The 27,298-nt window shown below is 36.1% G+C and overlaps 6 protein-coding genes across 6 annotated transcripts; 2 read left to right on the top strand and 4 right to left on the bottom strand.

Annotated features, from left to right (window-relative positions):
• Nucleotides 1-2,350: 2,350 nt before the first annotated feature.
• On the bottom strand, nucleotides 2,351-6,006 carry LOC116125025 (paramyosin). Its single transcript, XM_031410755.1, has 5 exons — nucleotides 4,399-6,006; nucleotides 4,213-4,289; nucleotides 3,985-4,096; nucleotides 3,707-3,823; nucleotides 2,351-2,973 (listed from the first exon to the last, which is right to left on the bottom strand). Exons 1-5 carry the CDS (start codon nucleotides 5,749-5,751, stop codon nucleotides 2,623-2,625), a joined length of 2,010 nt encoding a protein of 669 aa, XP_031266615.1. The 5' UTR covers nucleotides 5,752-6,006; the 3' UTR covers nucleotides 2,351-2,622.
• Nucleotides 6,007-7,339: 1,333 nt separating this feature from the next.
• LOC116125037 (probable carboxylesterase 2) lies at nucleotides 7,340-8,391 on the bottom strand. Its single transcript, XM_031410769.1, has one exon. It carries the CDS (start codon nucleotides 8,313-8,315, stop codon nucleotides 7,401-7,403), a length of 915 nt encoding a protein of 304 aa, XP_031266629.1. The 5' UTR covers nucleotides 8,316-8,391; the 3' UTR covers nucleotides 7,340-7,400.
• A 1,234-nt stretch (nucleotides 8,392-9,625) lies between these two features.
• On the bottom strand, nucleotides 9,626-10,762 carry LOC116125028 (2-hydroxyisoflavanone dehydratase-like). Its single transcript, XM_031410759.1, has one exon. It carries the CDS (start codon nucleotides 10,577-10,579, stop codon nucleotides 9,665-9,667), a length of 915 nt encoding a protein of 304 aa, XP_031266619.1. The 5' UTR covers nucleotides 10,580-10,762; the 3' UTR covers nucleotides 9,626-9,664.
• On the bottom strand, nucleotides 10,694-11,834 carry LOC116125027 (probable carboxylesterase 4, mitochondrial). Its single transcript, XM_031410758.1, has one exon. The coding sequence runs from the start codon at nucleotides 11,739-11,741 to the stop codon at nucleotides 10,818-10,820; it is 924 nt and encodes a 307-aa protein (XP_031266618.1). The 5' UTR covers nucleotides 11,742-11,834; the 3' UTR covers nucleotides 10,694-10,817.
• A 3,779-nt stretch (nucleotides 11,835-15,613) lies between these two features.
• LOC116125030 (nodulation protein H) lies at nucleotides 15,614-19,523 on the top strand. The gene is given in 6 exon segments (XM_031410761.1): nucleotides 15,614-15,899; nucleotides 16,215-16,450; nucleotides 16,529-16,787; nucleotides 18,468-18,647; nucleotides 18,728-18,883; nucleotides 18,993-19,523. Coding segments are annotated over 6 exon segments (1,035 nt in total). The 5' UTR covers nucleotides 15,614-15,869; the 3' UTR covers nucleotides 19,167-19,523.
• A 2,762-nt stretch (nucleotides 19,524-22,285) lies between these two features.
• On the top strand, nucleotides 22,286-27,138 carry LOC116125039 (polyadenylate-binding protein RBP47-like). The gene is made up of 6 exons (XM_031410771.1): nucleotides 22,286-23,000; nucleotides 24,178-24,655; nucleotides 25,595-25,677; nucleotides 25,756-25,886; nucleotides 26,126-26,222; nucleotides 26,688-27,138. The coding sequence occupies exons 1-6, from the start codon at nucleotides 22,533-22,535 to the stop codon at nucleotides 26,826-26,828; spliced, it is 1,398 nt and encodes a 465-aa protein (XP_031266631.1). The 5' UTR covers nucleotides 22,286-22,532; the 3' UTR covers nucleotides 26,829-27,138.
• Nucleotides 27,139-27,298: the final 160 nt, after the last annotated feature.

The raw sequence follows: 27,298 nt of genomic DNA, 5'->3' as shown, positions 1-27,298 counted from the left end.
GTTATTAGGGTAAATTATCATAGCGATTATGAGAGTAAACTATCGTAGCGGTTTTGAGGGGTTTCTAGTAGCGGTTTTTAAAACACTTAACCTGTGCTAGTGAGTTTATTTTTCGACGGTTTTGATAGTTTTTTAAAATAATAAATTTACATATATGCCCATAAAAATACCCAACTTCAACCAGTACTTGGGAGTTTTGTTTTTTCAATTACAAGTTAAAAGATTCTTTATTTGTTTTCTATATTTGTGGAATAAAATTTTAAAAGCAACCAAAACACCCCGATATGGGATGTTTTATAAACCTTTAAAAAATATACTACATTGGTTTTAGGGGGTTTTTGAGCTAGCCAAAACCAGTGTAAAAAAAATCTAGCAAGTGATGGTTTTAGAACACCTCAAAACCAATCTAATTAAAAACCCCTCAAAATCAGTGGAAAAAAAACTCTTAAGCAGACACTTAGAGTAAACGATTTTTTCCCACGTTTGCCTTAATAACATTTTTCCATCCAAAAAGTTTCAAAATATTACTTTTCCATCCAAAGTTTATATTTCGATCGGTTGCTAACCGAATCCGACATCTTTACAACCCCAAACGACCATTATTCTCTTTCTCGATCATCACTCATCAAAACCCTTCAAACCTTGCTCCTGCCTACCCCGTCAATCGTCGATAATCGAACGATTTGTAGAACGCATAGTCACCCCTCCCAAGTCAATTTATGACCAATTCTGATCACCAAAATCTAATATATTATCATCAAAAGACTCATCGGTATACCCTCTTTAAAAGTCTCAATAGCTTAGATAGAGTTTGCTCTTTAATAGCCATCGAATCAAAAAATCTATTCTGTATAATAATGAAATATAAACTTTAAATGAAAAAAAATGATATTTTAAAACTTTTTAGATAAAAACATGTGTCATTGAGGCAAACCTTAAGTGGAATAAGTCGTGTGCACTAAACTTTACCCTCAATATGTATGGACCAGTATCACGTCAATTTATAAAAGAAGGGAAAAATAATTCATGGGCCATGCTTGCTTTAGCTTTTACTAGAGAATTTCTTTTTATGTGACGCCATGACTGACATCAAATTGATTGGAACACATGATAAACGAGACGCATAATCATTATAATCCCAAAAATGGACGGACTATAAGCATTAATAAAAGTGTAAACGACATGTTGCCGGCCCAAATATTAGCGAAATTACAAGTTTTCACCCTGGAGTTTCATTTATTCAGATTTCTGTTATTAAATTAGCAAAAAATCGTTTAATGTAATGGTAAAAAAGTTAAACGTTCATTTTCACTCAAGAAATTTGAAATTAAAATAAAAACTTCCAATATAACTTCTAGACCACCTATTGAACCCTTGCCAATTTCTCTTCAAAACTCATACCTCCTTTTCTCATCATCACTCTTTCGTTGGGATTTGCACTTTTTTGTTCTTCAGACAACCGTCACTTCCAAGACAAAGTCCAGCCACCCTCATCTTCCAAAATTCAACCTATCACCACCAAAAACTCACCGACCTCTCTAGCCCTTACATTTTGGACCGAGGGTGCTCCCCATTCGCCACTAACCAATCCTAGGGTTTCTTACTATTTCTTTGAGTATGGTTTCAATTGGAATAGTTTTGGAGTTGATTTGGTTGACTTGATTGTCTTTTTGGAGTGATTGGTTGTTTTAAAGGGCTTGGGGTGTTGTTGATCTTGCTGCCTCCGTTGTAGAGAAGAGGAAAATTGAAAAAGAGAGTGTTATTGAAATAAATTTAGAAGTAAGATGGTTAAATTTCTAATTTTACTAATTTGGAGATTTATTGAAATAAATTTAGAAGTAAGATGGTTAAATTTCTAATTTTACTAATTTGGAGATTGAAAAGTAATTTATTAATTTATTTGTCAAAGGTAATTTGGTAATAATACTCTATATAACCCAAAAATTATAACCTGTCAATTTAAGGGTGAGAATGAAATAAATAAAACTAGGGGTGGAAACAATAATTTCGCAAATCTTTGGTTGAGAACATGTCGTTTACTCTTAATAAAACTACACTGTATTTAACTCAAAAGGAAATCTTGGGCAACATATACAGAAATTGTTACAAGAAATGGATGGACAGCTCATAGCTTTGTCTTTTTTGGGTCGACTTTCGTGGAAGTTTCAATAGTTAATTTGAATACATGAGAGGAAAATGAACCCCGAAAATGACACAAACTCAAAGGGCCAATGAGAGGATTTACCCAACTGTCAACTTTAGGATCCCAAGAGATAAATTGAGATACGTGTAAACTGATCCAAACACCCCCAGTCAACCAAAAGAAAAAAAAAAATTGAAACAGAGGAACTCAGCCAAAAACTATGTTCATCTTTTTATTGCAAACCAAATGGTGGTAAGAAGTATCAAGAAATCAGTCATGATCAAGTGATAACAAGAAATTTTACTTTCGGCAGCGAGCTACCATGTGCAAAAATGTGAATTCACTCATGGCAACTTTTGGGAGCCTTGAAGAATGAAGTTGTTCTATAAGCTACCATATTTTTTCTTTTCATTTTTGTGACATTTCGAGTTTAAGATATAAATACAGTAACAAGGAAAAAGAAAAAGAAATACTTATATTCAGACAAGGGGTTCGGAGAGCTCCATTTCATTCGACGTCTGTTGTTGTGAATCAAGCTTGCGGATTCCCACAAAGTCCATACCAAGCCATTGCCATGGCCAGCACACATATCTAGTTCTATTTCGGCCTCTTGAGTCTTCCCTTGTTTCATATTCTTCAAGCTGACGGCTGAGCTCCTCAACTCTATCCCTCAGCCTAGAAGCTCTCACATCTGCCAACCTCAATGATTTCTCAGCCGCATCTCTTGCAGACATAGCAGCAGCAGCTGTCTCTTCTTTGAATTTCAGCTTCTTCTCTGATTCCACCAAAGCCTGTTTCACCTCCTCTAGTTCTTGTTTAAGTGCTGACAACTGCATGATACAGCAGAAACCATAATGTATAGTGAATATATCAGAACTTCTATGCAAACCTACTGAAACAAAAGGAGGGGGGAGAAAAAAGAAAAATATCAAAGGGGTAATTCAATGCATAATCTAGCTGTGTAACATCAAGCTGTCATGTGTGGCATCCTATACGTAGTAACATGACCAAAATGCCTTAAGTGTCCACAGAACAATAGCCCTTCAAAGTAGCATCTTGCTGATGCATCTAGAGAAACTGGAGAAAAGTTAGAACCAGACTATATCAGGCTTCCAATGGTGTTCAGACAAAAGTTAGTGTGGATTTGGCTTATATAGTTAACTGACGTATAGAAAATAATTACAAGCTTTATACAAAATTTCTTATCTACAGTTTATAGTTCTAGCATATCACATTTTTCCACCCAATCCTACACAGTATGCAGTAGAATTCTAGTATAAAATAATATCCTCTTGTTTCTTCAACAAAGATTACCTTATACCATTCTAGTTATAGAAATTATTTACTTCTTCAATAGTAAACATTAACCAATCATATTACTCAATGGTAATAATTTTGTAGAAAAAGTTATACAATTACTGATAGAAGTTAGCATCAATAAATACTCATCCATGGCTTCTCAGATTATCTGTACATTAATTATTATAACAAAAGTTACAGCACAGGCAAGAAAGTATCTTTCACAGGACTCACAAGAACAATTCAACAAATTAACAAGCATACCTGTGACACAAACTCTTGTTCCACACCTTTGCCTGCATCAGCCTCTTGCTCAGCTGCTGCTTTCCATCTGGTAATCTCTTCTTCAGCAGCAGCAATGTCCAGCATAAGCCCCTCAACCTTCATAGAGATAGGCCAAATCATAACTCAAGGTAATAAAAAATGCACGGTTCTCTAGTAAGTAGACCATTCAACAAATGGTTTCACAGAATGCTTATCATTTACTAAATATTACCGTAACTTTCATTGTTGTACAACATTCAACAAAAGACATAACTAACGTTTTCATTTGCCACTCTCTCCTTCTCTTCGAGTTCCTCTATTCTTCGCATTCTATGGCTGAGCTCCTTGGCTTGAGACTCCACATGCTCTTTAAGTAAGTTTGACTCTGCCCTTAAAATATTAAAGTGGTAACCCAAACAGAATAATATCTGCTCAGTGAATTTTGAATGTGCATATGTGTTTAAAGATACTAGCAGCTTTATGAGTTTTTGAACAAAAGAAAGTACCTTAATTCTTCAACAGAATGCTGTAGCTCAATGATCTCCAGTTGAGATTCCTTCACAATATTCTCCAAAGCACCAGCCTGAGTAAATGTATTAGGACCTCGTTAAGGACAAATTACTGCTAAGAAAATGAATTCAACCAATAAAAAAGAAAGCACACTTCATAAATCAAGTCAAAGGAATACTCACCAAAGTGTATATTTCATCCTCCTCTGTCTCCAGAACAGCTTTATTATGAGAAGCTGGAACCTTCCCGTCTAGAAGCTTACTAAACTTAAAATCTATCCCAGCTTCTCTTAAACCATTCTCTGCTACCTGAAACAACTCATTTGTTTTTGAATATGTATCTACTGTAATTCTCTTGGACAAAGCACTCCTAAGCAGTGAACCAATATGTTCTTTCTCCTTAACCAATTGGCCTAATGTTTCATTCAAATTCTTCAACTCAAGATTCTTCTCCTCTACCAAATCCCTTGTCTTCTCACCCACTATTCTCGTTAACTGAAATATAGACTCCATTCCTGCTAACGAAGCACGTATGTTCTCTTCCATATCGGTTGCTTGCGGTAGAAATAATGACTCAGACAACTCCGATTGATCCAAATTACCATCATCAAGAAACTTAATCGCAGTATAAACCTGGTCATGAATTTTGGATACATAATTCAACTGATCAACCAACAAAGGCCACTGAGATTCCATTTTAGTTTCCAAATTCCTCAACTTATCATCATGCTCACCCACTAACTGCTTCAGCTCCAAACCTTGATTTTCAAGCTCAGCAATCTTCTCATCTTTTTCTTTCATACTCTTCTCCAAACCCTCAATAACATTGCTTTTCTTTGCAACCTCTTCTCTCAATCCACTAATTGTGGCTTCAAGTTCTGAAACCTCAATAGCAATTTCGAAATTTCTCTGCTCCATCAGCTCTCTCACATCATTCCTAGACTTTGCAGTCGAATCAATTTGTCTAGCAAGCTCTTCGACAATCTCGTTCGTTCTCTTTATCACCCCGTAAGCAACGGCCGGCAATCCAGTATATTTACTCGACCTGGGCAATCCACCAGCCGAGAAATTCTTAAAATTACTAACTTTTGCTGATATTTTATCAATTCCGGTCACTAACATATGAGCTGAATTCTCAATTTCCGATTTTAATCCATCTCTTCCTTTTGTTATTTCATCTAACTGCTTCAAAATCTCATCTTTCGCATTGTTAGCTTCAGAAACTTCTGCCGACAACCTCTCATTCGATCTCGTAACCTCTTCCTTTTCACGCAGCGCTTCGTCTCTCTGTCTGGAGTACTCGTCTCGCCGCTTGATTGACTCATGAGCTAAAGCCTTCAACCGATTGAATTTCTCACTCAACTCGGCCGCCGAATTCTCCGCCGCTTGTCGCGCTTGCCTCTCGCGATTTAACTCTGCGAGAACATCACGATACCTCTCAATAGAAACCTCCTCATCAGATGAATCTCTCACGTCGATCTCACCTTCCACGTCACTCAGCACCGCATCGCCGTCCTCATCACCGGCCGTAGCCATAATCCAAAATCCCCGAACTTATCAATAACTCCTCCAATCAATCAACAATCGATCACACAAACCAATTACAGATTTCACAACAAGAATCTATTTGACTTGTAACGTACCGAACAAAAATCACTAATCCGCTTCTCCAATTTTTCAACGTAATTAAGTTTTTCTTCAAGAAATTTGAATTTGAGAAGATCGAATTCGTACCTTGAAGAAGACGGAGCGACCAAGCGAAACAGAGCAAACAACAACAATAGCTACCAACCAGTCTCTCTCACTGTGTGTCTTTTGTTTTTTTTTTTAAATAAAAAATTGAAAAATTATAAGGTGTTTTTCAGTGTACCGGGGGAGGATACGCAATCATCATTGACGGAATGCCACGTAAAGTCTTGGTTTTTTAACTAACATTATTTAACGGCTTGATGGAGACGAGAGATTACTTAATCAGTAATACAATACGGATTCGGGTCCGGAGATAGCGACGGAACATCCTGAATAATCAGAACCGACCATTTAGTGGGACCTATTTTTTTTCTAGTCCTACGATTTGGATTGGGATCCATATTACATCACTACGCTCCGTTTCCAGATTCATTCTTTCCCAATTTGTCCTTGTATTTATTATAATTATGTTAATATATAATTACTTTATTTAAGAAATCAATACACTAATTAACTTTGATTATACGGTAGTATTATTTATTATGTATATTTATTAAATAATAGCAAATATAATAAAATGAAATCTCTCAAGATCAATAATATTAATTATTGATCTAGTATAGGCTAATATTTTTAATTATAGTTATACAGAAAGGTTAAAAAAAAAAAAAATCATACAATAATATCTAAAAAATCCATCAATCGGTTGGAATCTCGCAACCGTAAAATTTATCAATGTATAATGGTAATAAAATCTGAATCAAAATGATCGATTTTTCACAATTTAGCTATTTACATAACTTTTAGTTGGAATAAAGGTGGATTTTGGTCGGATCTAATCAAGAAAGTGTTGCAACCTGAATATTTTTTGTCAAATCCTAGCCTAATGCTAAATCTTTTGTCAAAAAAAAAAAAAAAAAAATGTAAGGATAGAGCTTTAAATTAGAATCATTTTGATACCAACTTTGTCACCAAATATAGTCTGGAAATTTTTCTGACCATCGGAATCTGACAACCACCACTAGATTCTAAACACCATAAACTACATTAATTGTATTAATATAGATAACATTTTAAATAAAATGTATTAAAAGTCTTCTTGTTATCATATAGGGGCCTTTTAGGTAATTAAATTTATGTATGTACAAAAACTAAAAAGTACTCAAGATTTCATAATTTAGGAATTTTTTACCTTTCTATTAAGTGAAAAAACAACACGTAAATAGTATATGATCTTAAACAACACCTAAGGTTTGAACATTGACAACTTAAAGCGAATAATACCTCTAAGAATCCACTGGATCCAACATACATTAACAGTTAAAAAGTCGACGCTAGAAGGAGGACATAGGACAACACCTCATTTGTCTGGATCCGACATACATCGATACAGAATAAAAACATTACAGATATAACATTATTGCTATGATATGTATTAATTGAAAACAAGTAATTGTTGATTAATATAAATCATTAATTAACACCCGAAAAAACAACTAGTTTTGATTGATGAAGTGAATCATTTTCATAATCAAAGGTTCAGCCTTCTCACTATTGGGGTTAAACATATGAAAGCAATGGCCTTCCTCCATAGTCTCAAAGAGCTCAACTTTACCACCAGCCAACCCAATTTTACCCAAACTCTCATAATATGCCACGCCTCTATCTCTCAGCCAATCTTTCTCCGCCACGCAAACAAGCGTTCTCTCACCGGCAATCCTATTCAAGTTCGGATCCACTGTCGGGTTCAATTTCGGGTCATCGTCACATCCGCTACTTGTAGGACACAAAAACTTGTACATTTCATCTGGCTCTTTACCCCCAAAGAATGGGTGTACTATAAGCACACCTTCAACTTTTAAGCCCACCAACTGGGTAATGCCCGCTTGGACTGCCACATAATGGGCAATGTTGGCTCCGGCACTCTCGCCCCCGAGAAAGACCCGCCCGAGATCCGCATGATCGTTAATCCATGGTTCGGGCCCAAGCCCATTACAGTGGGTTGCAACCCATTGCAAAGCGGCCCATGAATCTTCATAAGCAATTGGTAAAGGATGCTCAGGGGCTAACCTGTAGTCAATTGAAATGGCAATGATTTTGGCTTTGGAGACCAATAAAGTGAGAAAATTCTTGGTTCTAACCCCAAAGGCTGATCCAAGGCAGAAGCCCCCACCGTGGTAGTGAATAAGAAGCGGGAGCTTTTGACCCCCACTGTCGATCTTCGGGATGAAAATACGGGCCTTAAGGCCCGATTCCGGCACAATCACAACATCTTTGGACTGGACCCCTGTAATTGGGTCATGGCCTGCCTCAGCAGATTCCCAGATTTGGTATCTCTCTACATGGCCATCTTTGTAAACTTTGATGAAGGGTGGAAAATTATGGGTTATTTCATCTGAGCTTGAATCCATTTTTGAGCTTGAGTGAGTGAGAAAGAGAACTGACTTTTTGAGAACTTGAATTGGGTTATCTTCAAGCAAGAGTGTGATATAAAAACTCTTAAATATTGGACCTAAAAGTCGCTGAAATTAATTTTATGTTGTTGGAATGGTAGGTAAATATTTATGATATTTATTTTGGTAGACTTATTAGTGTTCATCAATTTAATGATTTGGCTTTTGGCTGCTTCTTCCAGCTTAAAATTTTATCTACTATTGTCGGCAAGTCACAATCTTCCTTTAATGAATTGAGATAATGCATTTGATACAACCTTATTGCATGGTGCTCTTGCTCTGCACCTGGCCTTTGCTTGCATAAACTTTTTGATAGATTACCATAGACAAATTTTGGTAATCCCAAAATCTTTTTTTCGAATTTGCATCCATTAAGATTACCAATTATCCAAAAGACTAGTCTTATCTTATTTTAACGAGTATTAACCATAATCCCAATGATAATCTATTTTGAAGAGTGTTAATAGTGGAAGTGCATCTGTTATTACGTATCCCACTAGGTGCCCTAATGGTAAAAGAGCAAAGAATGATTTAAAATTGTTTCCTAAGTTCAAGTCGTTTTGATAGTAAAAGTGCAAGAGGATCTAAAATTGTTTCCCGAGTTTAAGTCCTCACGATCCTAATAGGGATGATTATTGGAGCTCTTACCTAGTCGATAGTTTTAGGGTCTCAGGAGATTAGTTAAGGTGTGTGCAAGCTAGCCCATGGCCACTAGAGCTCTTATCCGATCGGTAGTTCTAAGATCCTAGAGGATTAGTTGAGGTGTCTAGGCCAGCTTCTAATATGGTCTCCCGAGCTTGAGTCCCCACAACCGCTAATAAAGGTGGCCACTGGATCTTGTCTAACCAGTAGTTCCAAGGGATTAGTTGAAGTATCTGGGCCAACTTCTAACATGATCTCCTAAGTTCGAGTCCCCACAATCCTTAATAAGAATGACCACTAGAGTTCTTACTCGATCAATAGTTCCAATATCCCATGGAATTAATTAAGGTGTGCGCAAGCAGACCCGAACAACCCCAGTCATAAAAAAAAAAAAAATTGTTATTATGTATCCCATTGTATGACAATTAAAATAATGCACTCATGATTTACACTAACACTCTTATATTTGCAAATCTATAATAAAATAATTTATATAATAATATTTGCAAAGATATAAATAGAAGTACAAAACCCAATATTATTTCAAATTATAAGATTAAATAGGGTACAAGAAATGATACACGACTCATTATTTACTATTACTATTTCATAACACCCAAAGAACATTTTTTTTTTTTTCTTTCAACAAGATCATCATCAACTATTTAATCTTCAGTGATGAAATCAACCATTTTCTTCATCAAAGCCATGCCCTTTTCACTATTGGGATTAAACAAATGAAAGCAATGACCTTCTCCAAGAGTCTCATATAATTCAACTTTCCCTGCCCACCCACTTTTACCCAAACTCTCATAGTAACCCACACCTATATTTCTAAGCCTATCTTTCTCTGCAACAAACACCAGCACTTTATCACACCCCATACTCTTCAAATTCGGATACACTTCCGGGTTCAATTTCGGGTCATCGTCACATCCGCTACTTGTCGGACATATATACTTGTACATTTCATCAACCTCTTTGCCAACAACAAAGAACGGGTGCACTATTAGTGCCCCGATAACTTTAGAACCGACTAATCCAGTAGTGCCAGCTCGGATTGCCATTTGATGGGCTATATTTGCTCCGGCGCTCTCGCCCGCCAGGAAAACCCGTCCAAGATCCGCAAACTCGTTAAGCCATGGCTCGGGTCCTAGCCCGAGAGAGTGGGTAGCTACCCACTGCAGCCCGGCCCATGAGTCATCATAGGCTATTGGAAGAAGGTTCTCAGGGGCCAGCCGGTAGTCAATGGATATGGCTATGATCTCAACTTGAGAGACCAAGCACTTGAGAAAGTTGTTTGAAGGTGTGTCGAAGGGGGATCCAATGGAAAAGCCACCACCGTGGAAGTGGACCAGGACTGGAAGCTTTTTACTCGGGCCGTCCAATTTTGGGATGAAAAGACGGACTTTTACGCCGGTTTCTGCCGAAACCACAACATCTTTAGTTTGGACTCCGGTTGTTGGATCATGGCCCGATGGAACATAGTCTGCAATCATGTACCTCTCTACGGTGCCATCTTTGTAAACTTTGAATAAAGGTGGGAAATCATGGGTTATTTCTTTAGAGCTTGAATCCATTTGCAGAATTTGATGGAGAGATTAGAAAGACAGTGTTGATTATATAAATTTTTTCAGGTCACTTCAGGAAACAGAGCTTAAAACAAAGATAAGAACTAACTACAAGTCATAAAGAATCAATCTACTTTTCTAGTTGGAACTTGGAATGGTAGATGAATTATTGCCACGGTACAGCCTTCTGACATGATACAATCGTACAAGAAGTGAAAAACAAAACAAAAACAAACCCAACTTTAGCCTACTCTTGAGTGATGAAATCAACCATTTTCTTCATCAATGGTACAGCCTTCTCACTGTTGAGATTGAACAGATGAAAGCAATGATCTTCATCTGAACTTTCATAAAATTCAACTTTCCCAACCCATTCACTTTTTGCCAAAGTCTCATAGTAAGCTTCACCTCTGTTTCTAAGCCAATCTTTGCCCGCCACACACACCAACACCCTATCACAGGCCATGTTCTTCAAGTTTGGATCTGCTCCTGGGTTCAATTTCGGGTCATCGTCACACCCGCTACTACTTGGACACAAATACTTATACATCTTATCAACTTCTTTACCTCCAAAGAATGGATGCACTATGAGTACCCCATTTATTTTCAATCCCTCCAATCCAATTGTGCCGGCTTGGACCGCCACGTAATGCGCTATATTGGCTCCAGCACTCTCACCCACCAAAAAAACCCGCCCAAGATCAGCATACTCGTTCAACCACGGTTCCGGTCCCGACCCATTGGAGTGGGTTGCAATCCACTGCAGCCCGGCCAATGAGTCATCATATGCTATTGGTAAAGGGTGCTCAGGAGCTAGTCTATAGTCAATAGAAATGGCTATGACAATGGCATGGGTCACTAAATAAGTGAGAAAATTTTGAGAGATTGAATCAAAGGGTGACCCCAGGCAGAAGCCACCACCATGGTAATGAACCAGAAGTGGAAATTTTTTGCCTGGGCCGTCGATTTTCGGGAGAAAGATACGGGCCTTCACGCCGGTGTCAGACGAGACCACGACATCTTTGGACTGGACCCCTGGTGTCGGATCCAGGCCGGTGGGAATATGCTTGGCGCCACCGTCCAGGATCTGGTAACGCTCAACTCGACCATCTTTGTAAACTTTGAAGAAGGGAGGAAAATCATGGGAGATTTCAGTGCTGCTTGAATCCATTATTGGTGGAGAAATCTGAGAGAGACAAGGAAAATTGTAGAATTATAGTTTTGATATAGATCAGAAAGTGGGTTGAATTATTGGTTGCTTTATGTCATGAAAGGTGTGTTTTTTTTTTTTTTAAGGAGAAATATGAAAGCTAAAAGTCATGCATAGAAATTCAGAATGGTCGGTGACCGTGAGTTTAGTTAGATATCCGATAAGTTCGTAACCTTGAAATTGACTTAGGGCCACTCCTAGGGCGTTCTGGAGCTTGCGTGGACCTCGATAACTAATCTTCTGATATCTTGAAGTTAATTTAATAGTCATCTTTATAGTGTTTGGGAGTTTACATACACCAAAATTAATTTTTATGGGTTTTAAAATTGATAGTCAAGTAAATTTCCTTAGTAATTATCCTTATTAACAACCCAAATAGATCAAACTCAAAACTTTTTTAGTAATACACTTAAGAGTCCTAATTAACTGTTGGTCATCCCGTGGTAGTTGCTATTTGTTAACTTTAATATTTACTGAGTAATACATCCAAGAGTATCAGTGACCACCTCTATTAGTAATCTAAATAGATCAAACTCAAGATTTCTTGAATAATATACCTAAGAGTTCCAATTGACCGCTGAGCATCCTGTGGAAATAGAAAAATAATAATAATAATAATATAAGAAAATGGGTATTAAAATTAAGTTAATTTATTGATTCTTTTAAGTAATATAAAAATTTCCGAGTGGTATGAATCTCTCTCATTATAAAGTTCAGATTTTTGCAGTTTGTGGACTTGTGGACGGGTGGACACAGCGGTATATCCTTAGTTCTCACTGTGTCTTTTTGAGTTGTTTGGTCCCTTGATCTTCTTTCAAGGGTCTTGACCATTGTTTTAAAATCCGGATGGGAGGATAACCCATTTTGTTGCCTGGGTCACGAGTCAACCGATCTAACTGGTTGGACTGACCAATTGGACCAATGATGTTAGCGACAATTTTATTTTAAAAAAATTATATATTAATCTTTTAAATTTTAATATATTACAAAAATTTCTTTAAAAAGTTCAAATTAGTCTCTAAAATTTTTATTTATTTCCAAAATACCCCCCAAAAAATACCAATTAATCCATAAACTTTTGACATATCTCCAAAACACCCCTATAAAAGTACAAATTAACCCTTATAACTTTGAAATATTACAAAAACCCCATAAGACCTGAACCAGACCAAAGAAGCTATCGGGTCCCAGTCCGACCAACCAGTCCTGTCCGGTTTTTAAAACAAAGGTCTTGACGCTAAAGCGAAGCCCTTTGTTTAGGTTGATATTCTTTATTCCTTATAAAATTATTTTGATGTTAAAGCGAAAGCTTCTGTTTAGGTTGATATTTTTTATTCCTTATAAAATTATCGGATTACCAAAAAAATAAATAATAGGTTTAATTAACCATTGGTAAATATATTTTTATTCATGTTCTTTTAATTTATGATTTATATATCTACCATTGGGTATTTTCTACAACAATTTTTCAAGTGTTTCTTAATTCTTGTCTTGAGCAACAATGATGAAAGTTGAAGCAAGAATTGGTCTCAAGTTCAGAATAATTTATGTGAATTTATATATAAAGATTTTATAACTTTTGGGTAGTGGACTTTGAATGAAAACAAAGCATTCAATGAAGTAATGTAAACTCTCTCTATTTTTCCCTTTAATATGCAATTTAGGTCAAGATTAATTGAGTGACATTTGATCATTAAAACGTGTTGGAGTCCCACATCGATTAGGTATGCTCAAGCCTACTAGTTTATAAGAAGGGGTAATCTTCACATTCAACCATGTCTTATTGGGTGAGGAGTCAGACCCATCTTAAATTATATCATGGTATCAGAGCTTAGGTTCAGTTAAGTTGAGTGCTTGATCAGCGGATGAGAAGTTAAAACCGACAACTACCTTCAATAACAGGCATGACTCAACATATGGGCTTGACCGTGAGGGAGAGTGTTAGAGTCCCATACCGACTATGCACCCTCAAGCCTACTGGTTTATAAGAGAGGATAATCCTTCCATTCAACAAGACTTTATTGGATGAGGAGTCAAGTCCACCTCAAATTCTATCAAAAGACAAATTAATAAACAACTCATGCTTGATTCTCTTCCTTAGTGGCCTCTTATTCGTAAACCTTTTTTTTTTTTTTTTTAATGATAGGTTTCCGGGCTTCTACTTTCCTCAAGGTCCATTTCAAGTCGAACTCAGGATTCACCAAACCTGTCTAGTCCTCAGGACCCATTGAATACCTTAAAAACCCAATGAACCGGGTAAGTCACAAATATGGTAGGTGGTCATTTCCTTGGTGAATTGAACACGAGATCTCTAAGTCCATTGATAAACCGAGCCCAATGGTCTACCATCTGGACACAAGGGAGTTAGTTTATTAATGGGCTTGGGCCCTTGCAAATAGACTTGGGCTTTTTATTTATGAACATTCCAATTGTTTTGGTCCAAGAAGTCCACAAATGGGCTTGGGCTTTTAAATATTTTTCCCATGTTTATTTATTTTTATAAAAATCTTCTCTTTTATTTCAACCCAAAAAAACAGTTTGACCCTTTAAAAACATGGCTATCACCGACAGCTTAGAAAATTAAATGCATAACAAATTTTTGTTTAAATTAACTTAGATTTAGGTATTAATACAAGTCATGTCATTTAGTCTAACAAGTTAGATTGCAACCTAATAAATACCAAATAAAAAATAAGGGAAAATCAATCTAAAACCCCTAACTACAATAGAAATACAACTAACCCCTATACTTTAAGAAATAGCCCTGAATTCCCTTATTGTTAGTCAACACTCAACAACCAATATCATGAGTGGTGCCTAGTCGAGGCCCGTTGAGTAAGAGTCTCACATCATTAGAAGAAGAACTTAAACAAATATATAGTATTAGTTAGGTTGTGTCTTAATCTGTGTTTTAATTATAAAGGGTAAACAACTTTTTCCTACCCAAATAATAGTTTAATGACATTTTCTCATCCATAAACTTTTAAAATATCATTTTATTATCTAAATTTATATTTCATTTCTAATTCCGACATCATTGTTACCTTATACAACTATCATTCTCTTCTTCGATCATCACTCATAAAAACCCCTAAAATCTTACTCTTGCCGATCTCGCTAATTGTCAACAATCGAACGATTGGGGTTTGTGCAACTATCCCCCTAAGTCAAATCTCGATCAATCCCATCCCCCAAAATCTAATTTTCTACCATCAAAAGACTTATCGGTCTCCCCTCTTCAAAAACCTAACAACCTAAACCAAGTTTGATCTTTATTCGCTGTTGGAATATAAATTTGGATAGTAAAATGATATTTTAAATGTCTGTGGGTGGGAAAGTGTCATTAAATCATTATTTTGGTAGGAAAAAGTCGTTAACCCTAATTATAATGGTCAAAAGTAAAATCATAAAGACAGTGTGTCCAAATTGGATAACATTTGATACACCGATTAATAACATGCTAATTGCTCTCTAACAAGATGGATTTAGAGCTATTTCCGAAAACCATGAGGGGGGGTTTGTGTACTTTCTCTATTGTTGGGGGTTTACAAATATTTCCCATTATAATAATAATATTTATTATTATTAACACTTTCGGCAATCAAGCACCAAGACACGCGTCCAATTTTTTTATAGAAAGTGAGATTTTAAAAAGTAATAAAAATAAATAATAAATAATAAATAAAAGTAAAATGCCGTTACAAACCTAACCAAAAAGTTCTAGATGGATGCAATAATTTACACGACATTTCATCATCACAAAGTTAAAACGCCCCCCCGCCTCCCCCCCCCCCCAAAAATTGTTAATTTAACTTTCCAAAACGACTGCGTTTCAGTCCCGGAGTTATGATTGCCTGTACCAGTAGCAGACTACAAGATCTATGAATTAAAAACCAAAGCGAACACGAACACAAAGTGGACTTTGTAACGGTCTTTAATTTGTTCTAAAACGAGGATTTTTTTTTACCTCTTTTTCAGTTGTCTTTAAAATCTATTTATGGATTGAATGAAAAAAGTTTTGAGTAAAAGGTGGAAAGGAGGCAGCTGAAAATCTGAGCTAACACATGCCTTTTTGAGCTTTTCAAAGCCATGGCGGACGATCTCTGTTCCTTCACCAAGGTATGCTTGTATTATTGTTCAGGGTTTATTTGTTGTTTTCTTTTTTATTTTATTACAATTTGGGTTCACATGTGAGAGCTGTGATCTGGGTTTGAAATATTAAAACAATTTGTTTTTGTTTCCTTTTTTTTCGGGTTTCTTTTTGTGAACACAAGCAAACCCAGATTTCCTTTTATTCAGGATTTTTGTTTAGGTTTAGATTTATTGTAGCTTTATTAATTGATATTAAACGTGATCAATGAAAGGTTAAGACTTTAATGATACGGTTAAGAATTTGTTACTATTTTTACATGTGGAAAATGCTTGAAGTTACAGGATGCTTTTATTTTGAAGTCTCCTAAGAAGTCTCCACTGGTGCTGAGGATGATTGTCTTGATGTTTGTAATGGTGTGCGGTGTGTATATATGCTCAATTTGTATAAAGCAAATCAGCAACCGAACCAATACTGAATTGTTGAATATTCAAGTGATTGATAGACCTTGTCCTGTGCCTAATATCGAGCCATGGGAAATTCCTTATGTGCATTACCCGAAACCGAAAACGTTTAGCAGGTAGATATTGGTTTTATTGCTCCTTAGTTTGGTTTAGATGAAAAATGTGTTTGACATGGTTTCTATGTGTGTTGTTAGGGCTGAATGTAAGTGCAATCCTGTACGGTATTTTGCCATTCTGTCAATGCAGCGATAGGGCAGTGGGTGGTTTGAGACTTTATTAAATAATCATACCAATATAAGCTCGAACGGGGAGATTTTCTCGGTTAAAGTAAGGAGGAGTAATTTCTCGTCAATTGTTGAGACTTTGGATAAAATTTATAATCTAGATTGGTTGACTAGTGCTTCTAAGAATGAGTGCACAGCTGCAGTTGGTTTGAAATGGATGCTTAATCAGGTGAGAATGCCATCCTAGAAATGCTCATTAAGTTTTTGTTTTCAGTGTTGCCCTTTTGATTGTTGGCTGAAACACAGCATATTTATTGGTGGTTTATCCGTAAAAGATATCTATGTCTTAATAAAATCTCATATATTCTCTTCTTGACAAGAACAAAAACATGATATATGTAGTAAAGCGGTTTCACCTATCACTTTGTATATGATTATGGTATATATGTAGTAACTGCCTCATACTGTGTAATATCATTAGTCTCTAAAAAATATAGTGGCTGGAATGGTTTTGAACTTTGAATGGTAGGATTCTTGGAATTTTTCTTTGGTTTTGTGGTGCTTGTGTATGGGCAGAACTAGAGGCCTCTGGAAGTTTTGATGAATGGTTAGGCTAGGCTTTCTTTCCAGCATTCTGGTAATAAGACACTAGTGAATGTATATAGTTATTTCTTTCACACGGTGTCCATGCTGGGTATGTAGAAGCTACAACAGAAAAAATGTGGTTTAGATTTCAATGGGAGAATTAAATATATTAGTGTTTAGGGATGAATACCATTCTTGTTAGTTTTCATTTGGGGTTTCACAGAATTTAATGGGAAAACAGTACATAAATAAGCGGACATTAACATGGTACATGTCCATCGATACTGCTGTGATTTATGAATGCTATATTGTTAAAGTGTTATGCAGTGCAGCATTATAGAGAGATGCTGCTAACCAGTTTCCAGAAACTGCATAGTATGAAGAAAGTTTCAATCTTGTTGTGATGTGAACATGATGGCATGATACAATATTGGACCTATGATATGGATATGGTTTACAGATTCCCAGGATAAATATTGACAAAAATCTACTCCACTAGATATTGGCTACCAATGTCTTAACTTTCTATTTGGAAGGGGATGTACAAATGAGTGTTGTTGGGGAATGAATAAATGAACAGAGAATCAGGGCTTCTTGAGAACAGTAGAATAGAACAAAAAAAGCCAAAGGAGATCCTAAAAACCATTTGCAATTAGGAGAGAATGAGAGAGCTCAGATCAGTCACTTATAGATGGAGCTTGGCAACTCCATTATTAGAAGATTATGCTTCCTGTTGGCTGATAGGGACACTTAATAATTCTTACAATTACTCCACTGAGGTGGAAGATTTCTAGATGTGATAAAGCTACGTATTTTTCATCATTTTTTTTATGCTTTTAACCAAAAAGCATCTTTTCATGACTTGACTGCCTTATCCACAAGGTGGAACTGTAATGCTGTGGTGGTTTATTAAATGTCTTAAATGTGAGCTCATTAACAGTAGGAATAAGATCTTGCTTTTCAGTTGTCAGTTAATCGTAGTTGACAATATCAGCATGTAAGATTATATCATAAGGATGTTCATTGCTAACTACTTAAACTACCCATCCCTGTCTTTAATGCTAATTCTGGATCTGATGTCCACTGCTTGTTCAAATGCATAGGTCGGTAGCGGTTAATAATCACATTTCCACATGAAAATAGTTGTGATGAGGAAGTTTCAATTGGTTTACTTTTACTTTTTGTGGTAGTCCTAAATGCTATATAGGCAGTATGAACTTGCAATTTAGTGCAAAATATCATTTTATCTGTTTCATACATGTATTTTGATAAATAGTGGTGTTATGGATTAGACTCTGTAACAAGTAACACCTCATTTATGCAGGGTCTAATGCAGCATCATGAAGAAATAGTAGAGTACTTTAGGACTCGGGGTGTTTCAGCTATATTTCTCTTCCGAAGAAATCTTTTGAGCAGGATGATTTCAGTACTTGCAAACTCTTATGATCGAGATGCTAAGCTATTAAATGGGACCCACAAATCACATGTTCATTCACCCCATGAGGTCTCTCTCTCTCTCACTGTCTCTCTTTTTAGCACTCTACATATGCACAAGGTTTTCAAACTTATAGATAATGGTTTCAGGCTGAGATACTTGCAAAATACAAGCCTTTAATCAATGCAACCCTATTGATGCGCAATCTGAAGCAAGTAGAAGATACACAAGCCAAAGCTTTGGAGTACTTCAAGAGCACTCGGCATATAATCCTTTACTATGAAGATGTACTAAAAAATCGCACTGTAAGCCAAACTGGTTGCTATAGAAAGCTGATGTTTCTCTCATTGTTTTATTGTTCTTTTTATTGAAATGTAAAGTTCCTAAGATATTCAATACCATTTTTTCTTTCAGAAATTGGTTGATGTTCAAGAATTTTTAAAGGTTCCACAGAGAGATTTAAAGAGCCGTCAGGTGAAGATACACAAAGGGGCATTATCCAACTATGTTGAAAACTGGGATGATGTCCGAAAGGCATTAGAAGGAACTAGGTACCAGGGCTTCCTACATGGGGAGTACCGGAAATAGAACACTTGAAGTCATGTACATAGTTGAGGTTTTCTTTTTCCCTCTTCTTTTCTATTCTTTAATAGCAGGAGCCAACAGGAAACCACCCTGTTGAAATTTTGGCTGCGGAATGTGCATTTTCTTACAACTTTGTTTCCCCTTTGTTTTGTCCTCGCAATTAATATTCTATTGATTCTTTTTTCATTCTCATTGTTTTTAAGCTAGCCATTGGTCAAGAGAAAAAAATCATTGTTTCTACATGTATATTGTTTCCACCTATAGTTAGATATTAACCGTCAATCGAAGTTGAAGGATGAGGGATTGTTAGATGCCTCCATTGTTTGCACCATCTTTGTAGGCCATTCAAGACATCTTGACTATTAAAAGTGCTTGGTGTATTAAATGAATGTAGCTTTGGCACCATCAACATCAAGTATGCAGGAACTAGAAGGTGTTTGTAATTGCAGCAGGCTAGCTGTTTTATAGTTGTTATTTATGGCTATATTTTGTTGGCAGGCTGGACCATCTTTTGCTTTGTTGTCTTGTATATGCAGTACATGAAAGCTCCAACCATTAATATTAAGAGGTTTTTGATTAATGGTTAACAGTTTAGCCCTTCTCCAATGGTTAAGGATGGAATATTTTTCCAAGTCAATTTAATGATTGTTAAGAGTTTTTTTTCTTTCTTTTTTTTGGTGACCGGAGTGTCCGAGTTAACTCGTGTGTACCTCAACTAATTTCTCAAGGCCTTGAAATTAATCTCAGGCCACTCCTATTAGTAAGCGAAGAGAATAGAACTCAAGACCTCTTAAATTATATATTTAACAGTTCTTATCCTCTCACCTGATCAGCTAGGGGTGATTTGAGAAGTAAACGATTTTTTCTCATCCAAATAATGGCTTAATGACACTTTTTCACCCACAAACTTTTAAAATATTACTTTACTATTCAAATTTATAATCTATTTCTGATTTCGGCGTCTTTGTGACCCTACACCACTATCATTCTCTTTTGTTGATCATCATGTACCAAGACCCCTCAAACCCTACTCCCTTCGACCCTGTCAATCGTCAGCAGTCGAGCGATTAGGGTTTGCGCAACCTCTCTCTCTCAAGTCAAATTCTGATCACTTTTAACCACGAAAATCCAACCTTCCACCACCTAAAAAACTCATCGACCTCTCTTCCTCAAAAGCCTCAACAGCCTGGACAGAGTTTGCTCTCTATTTGTTGCAAGAATATAAATTGGATTAATAAAATGATATTTTAAAAGTCTTGTAGGTGAAAAAATTTAATTAAGCCAGGGGGGAAAAAGTCTTTAACTCATGGTTTGAGTTAGTAAACTTACTTTGACAATTAATATTATGCTTTATACAAAATCAATTGTAATTTGATTAAATTAATTTGACTGAGATTATTTTCATGTATTAAAAAAGGACTCATAATTATCACGTTTGTACCATATTACAAGTAAATAAATAATTTTAAATTTTATTAATTAAAAATTAATTTCATGTATTACAAGTAATAAATTTTATTACTTTGACAATTAATATTATGCTTTATACAAAATCAATTGTAATTTGATTAAATTAATTTGACTGAGATTATTTTCATGTATTAAAAAAAGACTCATAATTATCACGTTTGTACCATATTACAAGTAAATAAATAATTTTAAATTTCATTAATTAAAAATTAATTTTCTACACCGACACGTCAGGGACTTGTTCAAAGCTCAAAACGGCAGCGTTGACAAGGAACACCACCTAACACCAAGGCATGTAGGCCCCACGCGGCCACACGCCAATACTTTGACCGGACCACTCCAACCTCATCAACTCGTCAAATCTTTCCGATCTAGTAAAGCACCCTCTGCTGCATGACGATAGCCGCACGATTACCATTCACCTAAAACGTACGGTGGAAGATTGCATTTAGACATAGACCCGCGACACACTTTCCCATCTTAATTATATAGGAAGAAATGTTTTTACCGTAGAAAGTGGTAGAATAAATTCATATAATATCCTAATTTTAGGTCTTATCATTGATGTAGATGTAGGAATTTTTTTTTTTTTTTTTTTTTTTTTAAATAAAGATAAGTTGACAAACATTTTTCACGACTTTCTCTTATAAACATTGACGTGATATCTTATAATTATGAACTAACACGTCGTGTTTGCGAAAAAAAGTTAACGAAAAGAGTTTGTGAGTGTAGTATTATTGTTTTTTTTTTGTGGTTGAGGATGTTCGAACAAGTTTACACATATCTCGATTAATCATTCGAGCCTTCAGACTAGTTTACATGCATTTCAATTAATCCCCCCAACCCTCGAGCCAAACTTGCGCTTACTTTGATTAATTCCCTAGGTCTTTATGTTAACAATCAGATAAACCCTCTAATGATCACCCTTATTAGCAACCGAGGAAAACCGAACTTGGGTTCTGATGTTAACGATCGGATAAGCCATCCTTATTAGCAACCGATAGAAATTAAACTTAAGACCTCTTGAGTAATACATTTAAGAATTCATATCGTCTCACCCGACCACTTAAGGGTGGTTAAGATGTATGAAGTTATAAAGGCAATTGCTTTGATTGTGTTTCAAAATTCTCATCAAACTTAATAGATTTAGCAAAATTGAATGGGAATTGACACGTTGATGAAGTAGGAGAAGGGGCATAAGAGTAATGCTACCGCCATCGACGGTAGTGTATCGAATTTGTGCACCGAATAACGTGACAAAATCTTAACCGTTGATTAATATTAAGTTAAAATTAATCAACGGTCAGGATTTTGTCATATTATTCGATGCACTACTGTCGGTAACTGTATTATTTTCCAGGGACATAATATTCAGAAAAAATAAAAATATTCCAGAATTATTTCCTTAAATAAACTCAAATGGTACGAGTCCAAATTTGGTATCTCCAAATATTTTAAGAAATGAAGAATGTCAAACTATTAATATAAGTAAGTTAAAAATAGGCTTAATACGCAGAGGAGGGGATGTTGAATCGGGACCGTACACGTAAGCAAATGGGAGTAGTGATGGACGTGGGAGGATCGTTGTAACCGAGGCCTTAAACCCCAAACCCAAACTCGAGTGTAAAACTCAACCCAGATCCGATCCCACACACAGCCACAGGCCTCAACCTCAGGCTCAGCCCCCCTTTAAAACCTTAATTCTAACTCACTTGTCAACCCTCTCTTCGCGTCTCTCTCTCTCTTTCTCTCTTTCTCTCTTTGTATCTCTTGGTCAGAATAACAGAGCCCAGAACCAAACAAACCCACAAAGTTTAAAGAGAGAAGAGGGAGAGAGTGGAATCTTCTGTCTCATCAAATCAACTCAAATCAAATCACATCACATCAACCAGATCGGCGATGTCAAAGGCCAACGGCGGTGATGCGAACACTGCATCAGGAACAACGGCAGCTACAGCAACAGCTGCCGCCGGAGCACCAACAACCGGTTCGGCGCAACAACAGCAGACTCAGCCTTATCAGTGGGTCCCACCGCAACATCATCAACAACATCCTCAACAATGGATGGGGATGGGTATGATGCAGTATCCGGCGGCGGCGATGGCAATGATGCAACAACAGATGATGATGTACCCGCAACACTACATGGCGGCTTATGGTGGTGGGAATCAGTATTATCAGCAGCAACAACAATATCACCATCAAAATGGGAAGCATAGTAATAATAATAATAATAATAACCATAAACTTAATGGATCTATCAATGCTAGTAATACAAATGATGAGACTAAGACTATTTGGGTCGGTGACTTGTTCCATTGGATGGACGAGACTTATCTTCATACCTGTTTCTCGCACACTGGCCAGGTCAATTTAGTTTCTTTATGAATCTTATATATTATTTATATGCTATTGAATAACGGTTCTTTTTTTGATTTATTGTTACTAATGATATGTTAGGATGATTAGAGAGTTTGGACTAATTGGATCTAGGTTCATTTCAGGCTTTTAAGTCAATAGTGTTGTGGGTTTTAGTTCTTAATTTATTTATTTTTAAGTGTTTATGATTGTTTTTGTTTATCTATGCTGTGGATGGTTGGCTTAAATTGCTTCTATACCGTGGAATGAAGGAAAAACACATGAATTTTAGTATTCCAGTGCGAGCGTAGTAATTTTAGATACACCAGTGGTTGCAATGTAGAATAATTTTTTTATGCTATGGTTTCACCGGATAAGCATATAGCAAACCATAATTGGCAGGTTTGATTATTGTAATTACTTTGATTGAGTAAATTAATCCAACAATCAAGGAATTGGTTGGTTGATTCGTCAGGTGATTACCTTAATCTGACTATTCGACTGCATTTTATGACATCATTCAACCATCGCTGGGTTAGCAAACCTTAGTCCTTTCAGTTTTGTTTTCTTATAGAACGCCCTTGAAATGGAATTCTTCTGTTGGTTTCACCTAGCTTAATGGAGAAAGTCATTTGTCATTGCACATTTAAAAGCTCGGATGGAATGCTTCTCATATCAGGGAAGGATGGTTTTATGGTATGAGAGAGATTATCTTCTGTTGCCTAGTGTAACCCATTCACTCAGTGGGCCTCCAATGAACCTACTAGAAATGGTTCTGGCTCTAGCTGAAAATTAAAAGAAAAAAAAAAAAAAAAGGTTGGTGTAGGTTAGAAATTCAAATTCCCTCAAGGTCATTACCCTAAGATATTGGATTGAAGTTCGCCAACAGTGTGACCTAAATTTACAAGTTTAATATAATGTCCTCAGTCTGAATATTTTGATCTCTCTTGTCCACTTCGTCATAAATCGCGTCTTTTCTTTCTTTTAGCTGAAAGTAAGTTCATGATTTGCACACTCATCATCTTATCATGCATTAGTGTAACATCAATCATATTGCTAGCCTTTGGGCGATTATTTTACAGAAGAGGGATGTTTGATGTTCCCTTTGTCTGTTTAGGTTTACCTAAACAGAGATTAATATTATTTTTCCCATTTCCTGGCTAGACTTTTGCTTTTTGATGTGCAGGTTTCAAATGTTAAAGTTATACGCAACAAGCATACTGGCCTGTCAGAGGGGTATGGATTTGTTGAATTCTTTACACGTGCAGCAGCTGATAAAGTTTTGCAGAGCTATAATGGTTCTGTGATGCCAAACACCGAGCAGCCATTCCGTCTTAATTGGGCAACCTTTGCGGGTGACAGGCGAATAGATTCTGGTTCTGATCTGTCCATATTTGTAGGAGATTTGGCTCCAGATGTTACTGATGCCATGTTGCAGGAGACATTTTCTAGCAAATATCCGTCTGTAAAAGGAGCAAAAGTTATCATTGACTCAAACACGGGCCGTTCAAAAGGTTATGGTTTTGTGAGGTTTGGTGATGAAAATGAGAGATCAAGGGCCATGACTGAAATGAATGGAGTGTATTGTTCAAGTAGGCCCATGCGCATAGATGTTGCAACCCCCAAAAAGGCTTCTGGGTATCAACAACAGTATTCCTCACAAGGTATGCTACAATGCTCCTAGCTCTATAAATGCTTGTTGAACTAGGAGACTTTAATATGGTAGCTTTGAGTTCTTATTAAGTTCTGGTCTAGAGTTGAAATATTTTCAAGTAGCTTCTGTTTTCGTGTTTTATTGTTAGTTGTTTAATTTGGTTGCATTTTGCTTTATGTACTTCTGTATTAATCTAGGTGTTTATGAAAAATTAAATCACTCTTTAACAGTTGTTTTTACGTTGTGATTGGTCATTTGCCTATCTATGGTTTGTCGCTTAAAAGTGTTAACAAAAAATAACCTGTAATTCTGTATGTTATAAATCTTAGGGTTTATCACAGTTCCATTCACGATCGTCTTCTCTTCTGTTAGTTTTACTAAAAATTATTGAATTCCCCTCCCAACCAGGTGAAAGCTCACCAATTTTCAATGAGTAAGCTTAGAATGATTTTGTGCTCACATAAAATTCATTTCTGTGAAAGGATGTTCTCCCATGGTCTTGCACCCGCTGAGCAGTATATTAGTTTCTTTTTATTTTAAGAAAACTGTAATATATCCAACTTTAAGGTCTTGGACTTGGCTTAATGAGTTATTAGCTCCTGTGGGACAGTCAAAGCATGATCATTTTTATGAGCAATGATTTTAACTAGCAAGTCTGTTGCTGCACCGTATAAAAATCTTTCTTCTACGTATTTGCAATAGTGTTGCTTCATGCTTCGTAGCTGGATTTTGTACAAGTAATTCATATTGTACTTCTTCATCCTTCTTTATTTCTTATGAGTTTTATGTTTTGATGCCATTCCTCTCTTGAATTATTGGTTTCTTTGGACAACTTCATTTACTATCATGTTTATTATTGGACAAATGACTGCTAAGCTTGTTATCATAGACAGTTGTAATGCACTCTATGTGAATATTGATTTGATAATTTTTTTTCCCTTTTAATTAGCTCTGGTATTGGCTGGTGGACATGCATCAAATGGTGCTAGGGTCCAGGGTCCTCAATCTGATGGCGAGTCAAATAATGCAACTGTGAGTCCAGTTTTCCTGTCATGTGCTAATCATACTCAAGCCTATATATCTCATTTACCTGATGTATGTTTGTTGCAGATATTTGTGGGGGCTCTTGATTCTGATGTCAGTGATGAGGATCTGAGGGAGCCTTTTTCTCAGTTTGGCGAAATTGTCTCTGTGAAAATACCTGTTGGTAAAGGATGTGGATTTGTTCAATTTGCAAACAGGTACCTCCTTGGTTCACCACTTTGAAGTTATGTCTAGTAGAAGTATAATTGCTATTATTAAGTGAATAATTCTTCATGTGGTTGATTTATTACATTGCCTTCTTGGGAGAATAATTTTATTTGATGTGTTAGTTACTAATGTTGGGAAGATTTATATTTATATTTAATTGTTGGTAAAAATGGTTATATAACTTTTTCATACCAATCTCTTTACAATACTTTGTTGTCTCTGCTAACAGAAAGGATGCTGAGGGTGCATTGCAAAAGTTACAAGGGACAGTTATAGGCAAGCAAACAGTTCGTCTTTCTTGGGGTCGCAATCCTGGGAACAAGCAGGTAAATTTGCTCAAATTAAAGTGCATGTTTATAATTAAGTGATTATCTTCTTTTGCCCTTGCATAAGTCACTTTTCTTCGATTTGAGGTTTGCTCTTGTTTTCTGTTTTCGAATATACATATATAGCATGTTTTCAGTGTTGCATGATGTAATGATACATGCGGATTTGTTGATATAATGATTGCCGTTGCAGTTGCACCCGTCCCACCTTCCTATGTGTTTTGTTATTCCATGGATCCAGATATTTAAGAAGTTCTTGTAGATGCTTCTCTAAAATTAGCTTTTGATTTTTTTTTCCTCAATTGTAACTTGGCTCAAGTATGTCTGACATTATTTTTCACTATTGTGAGAAGAGCTATTAAAGCCTAAAGGGTCTCCCCTTCCCTTCCTTTTTTCCTCCTTTGTTCATTATCAGGTTGTCCTCCTATTTATTTTGTTCTTTTTGAATTATGTGGCTTTTGGCAGTGGAGATCAGATTCTAATAACCACTGGAATAATGGTGCACATTATGGAGGTCACTACTATGGTGGCAACGGATATGCTTTGCCACCTAATCAAGATCCAAGCATGTATGCTGCTGCAACTGCAGTTCCTGGTGCTTCTTAAGAGGGGTATGGGTATTTTCAAAATCATGCACTCTGAACTCGCATGAATGTTCTAAAATGTAGCCTATAAACATGATTAAAGTAGGGTCGATTTAGCTGCCGCGGATGTAGCTAAATCTATAGTTGGCAGAATTTTGTAGCTGGAATATATTTAATATCGTGGAGCTGTGTTTAGGTTTGTATTATTATTTTATGATTTTTGGGGGTCTGCGTGAGAGGGATTCTTAATGAGTGAGAAACTTTATTCAAGTTTATGTGTTCTGAACTAAACTCTCCAGGAAGAATGCATAGAACTACAAAGGTTTTGAATATCTTTAATTTTTTTATTCTTTTCGGAAAACTTTTCGAGGGAATACTAGTGATTAAGATGTCTTGACCATTTGCCCTGGTGTTACTTTATTATATACATTAGATGGATTGCATATTTTTTTTTTGCCGCATAATAGAATTAAATACTGAAGGATCTTTCTT

This window comes from Pistacia vera, unplaced genomic scaffold, assembly GCF_008641045.1.
Source record: "Pistacia vera cultivar Batoury unplaced genomic scaffold, PisVer_v2 Contig159, whole genome shotgun sequence".
Lineage (NCBI taxonomy): Eukaryota > Viridiplantae > Streptophyta > Magnoliopsida > Sapindales > Anacardiaceae > Pistacia > Pistacia vera.
This window is presented reverse-complemented; position numbering and strand designations above follow the sequence as displayed.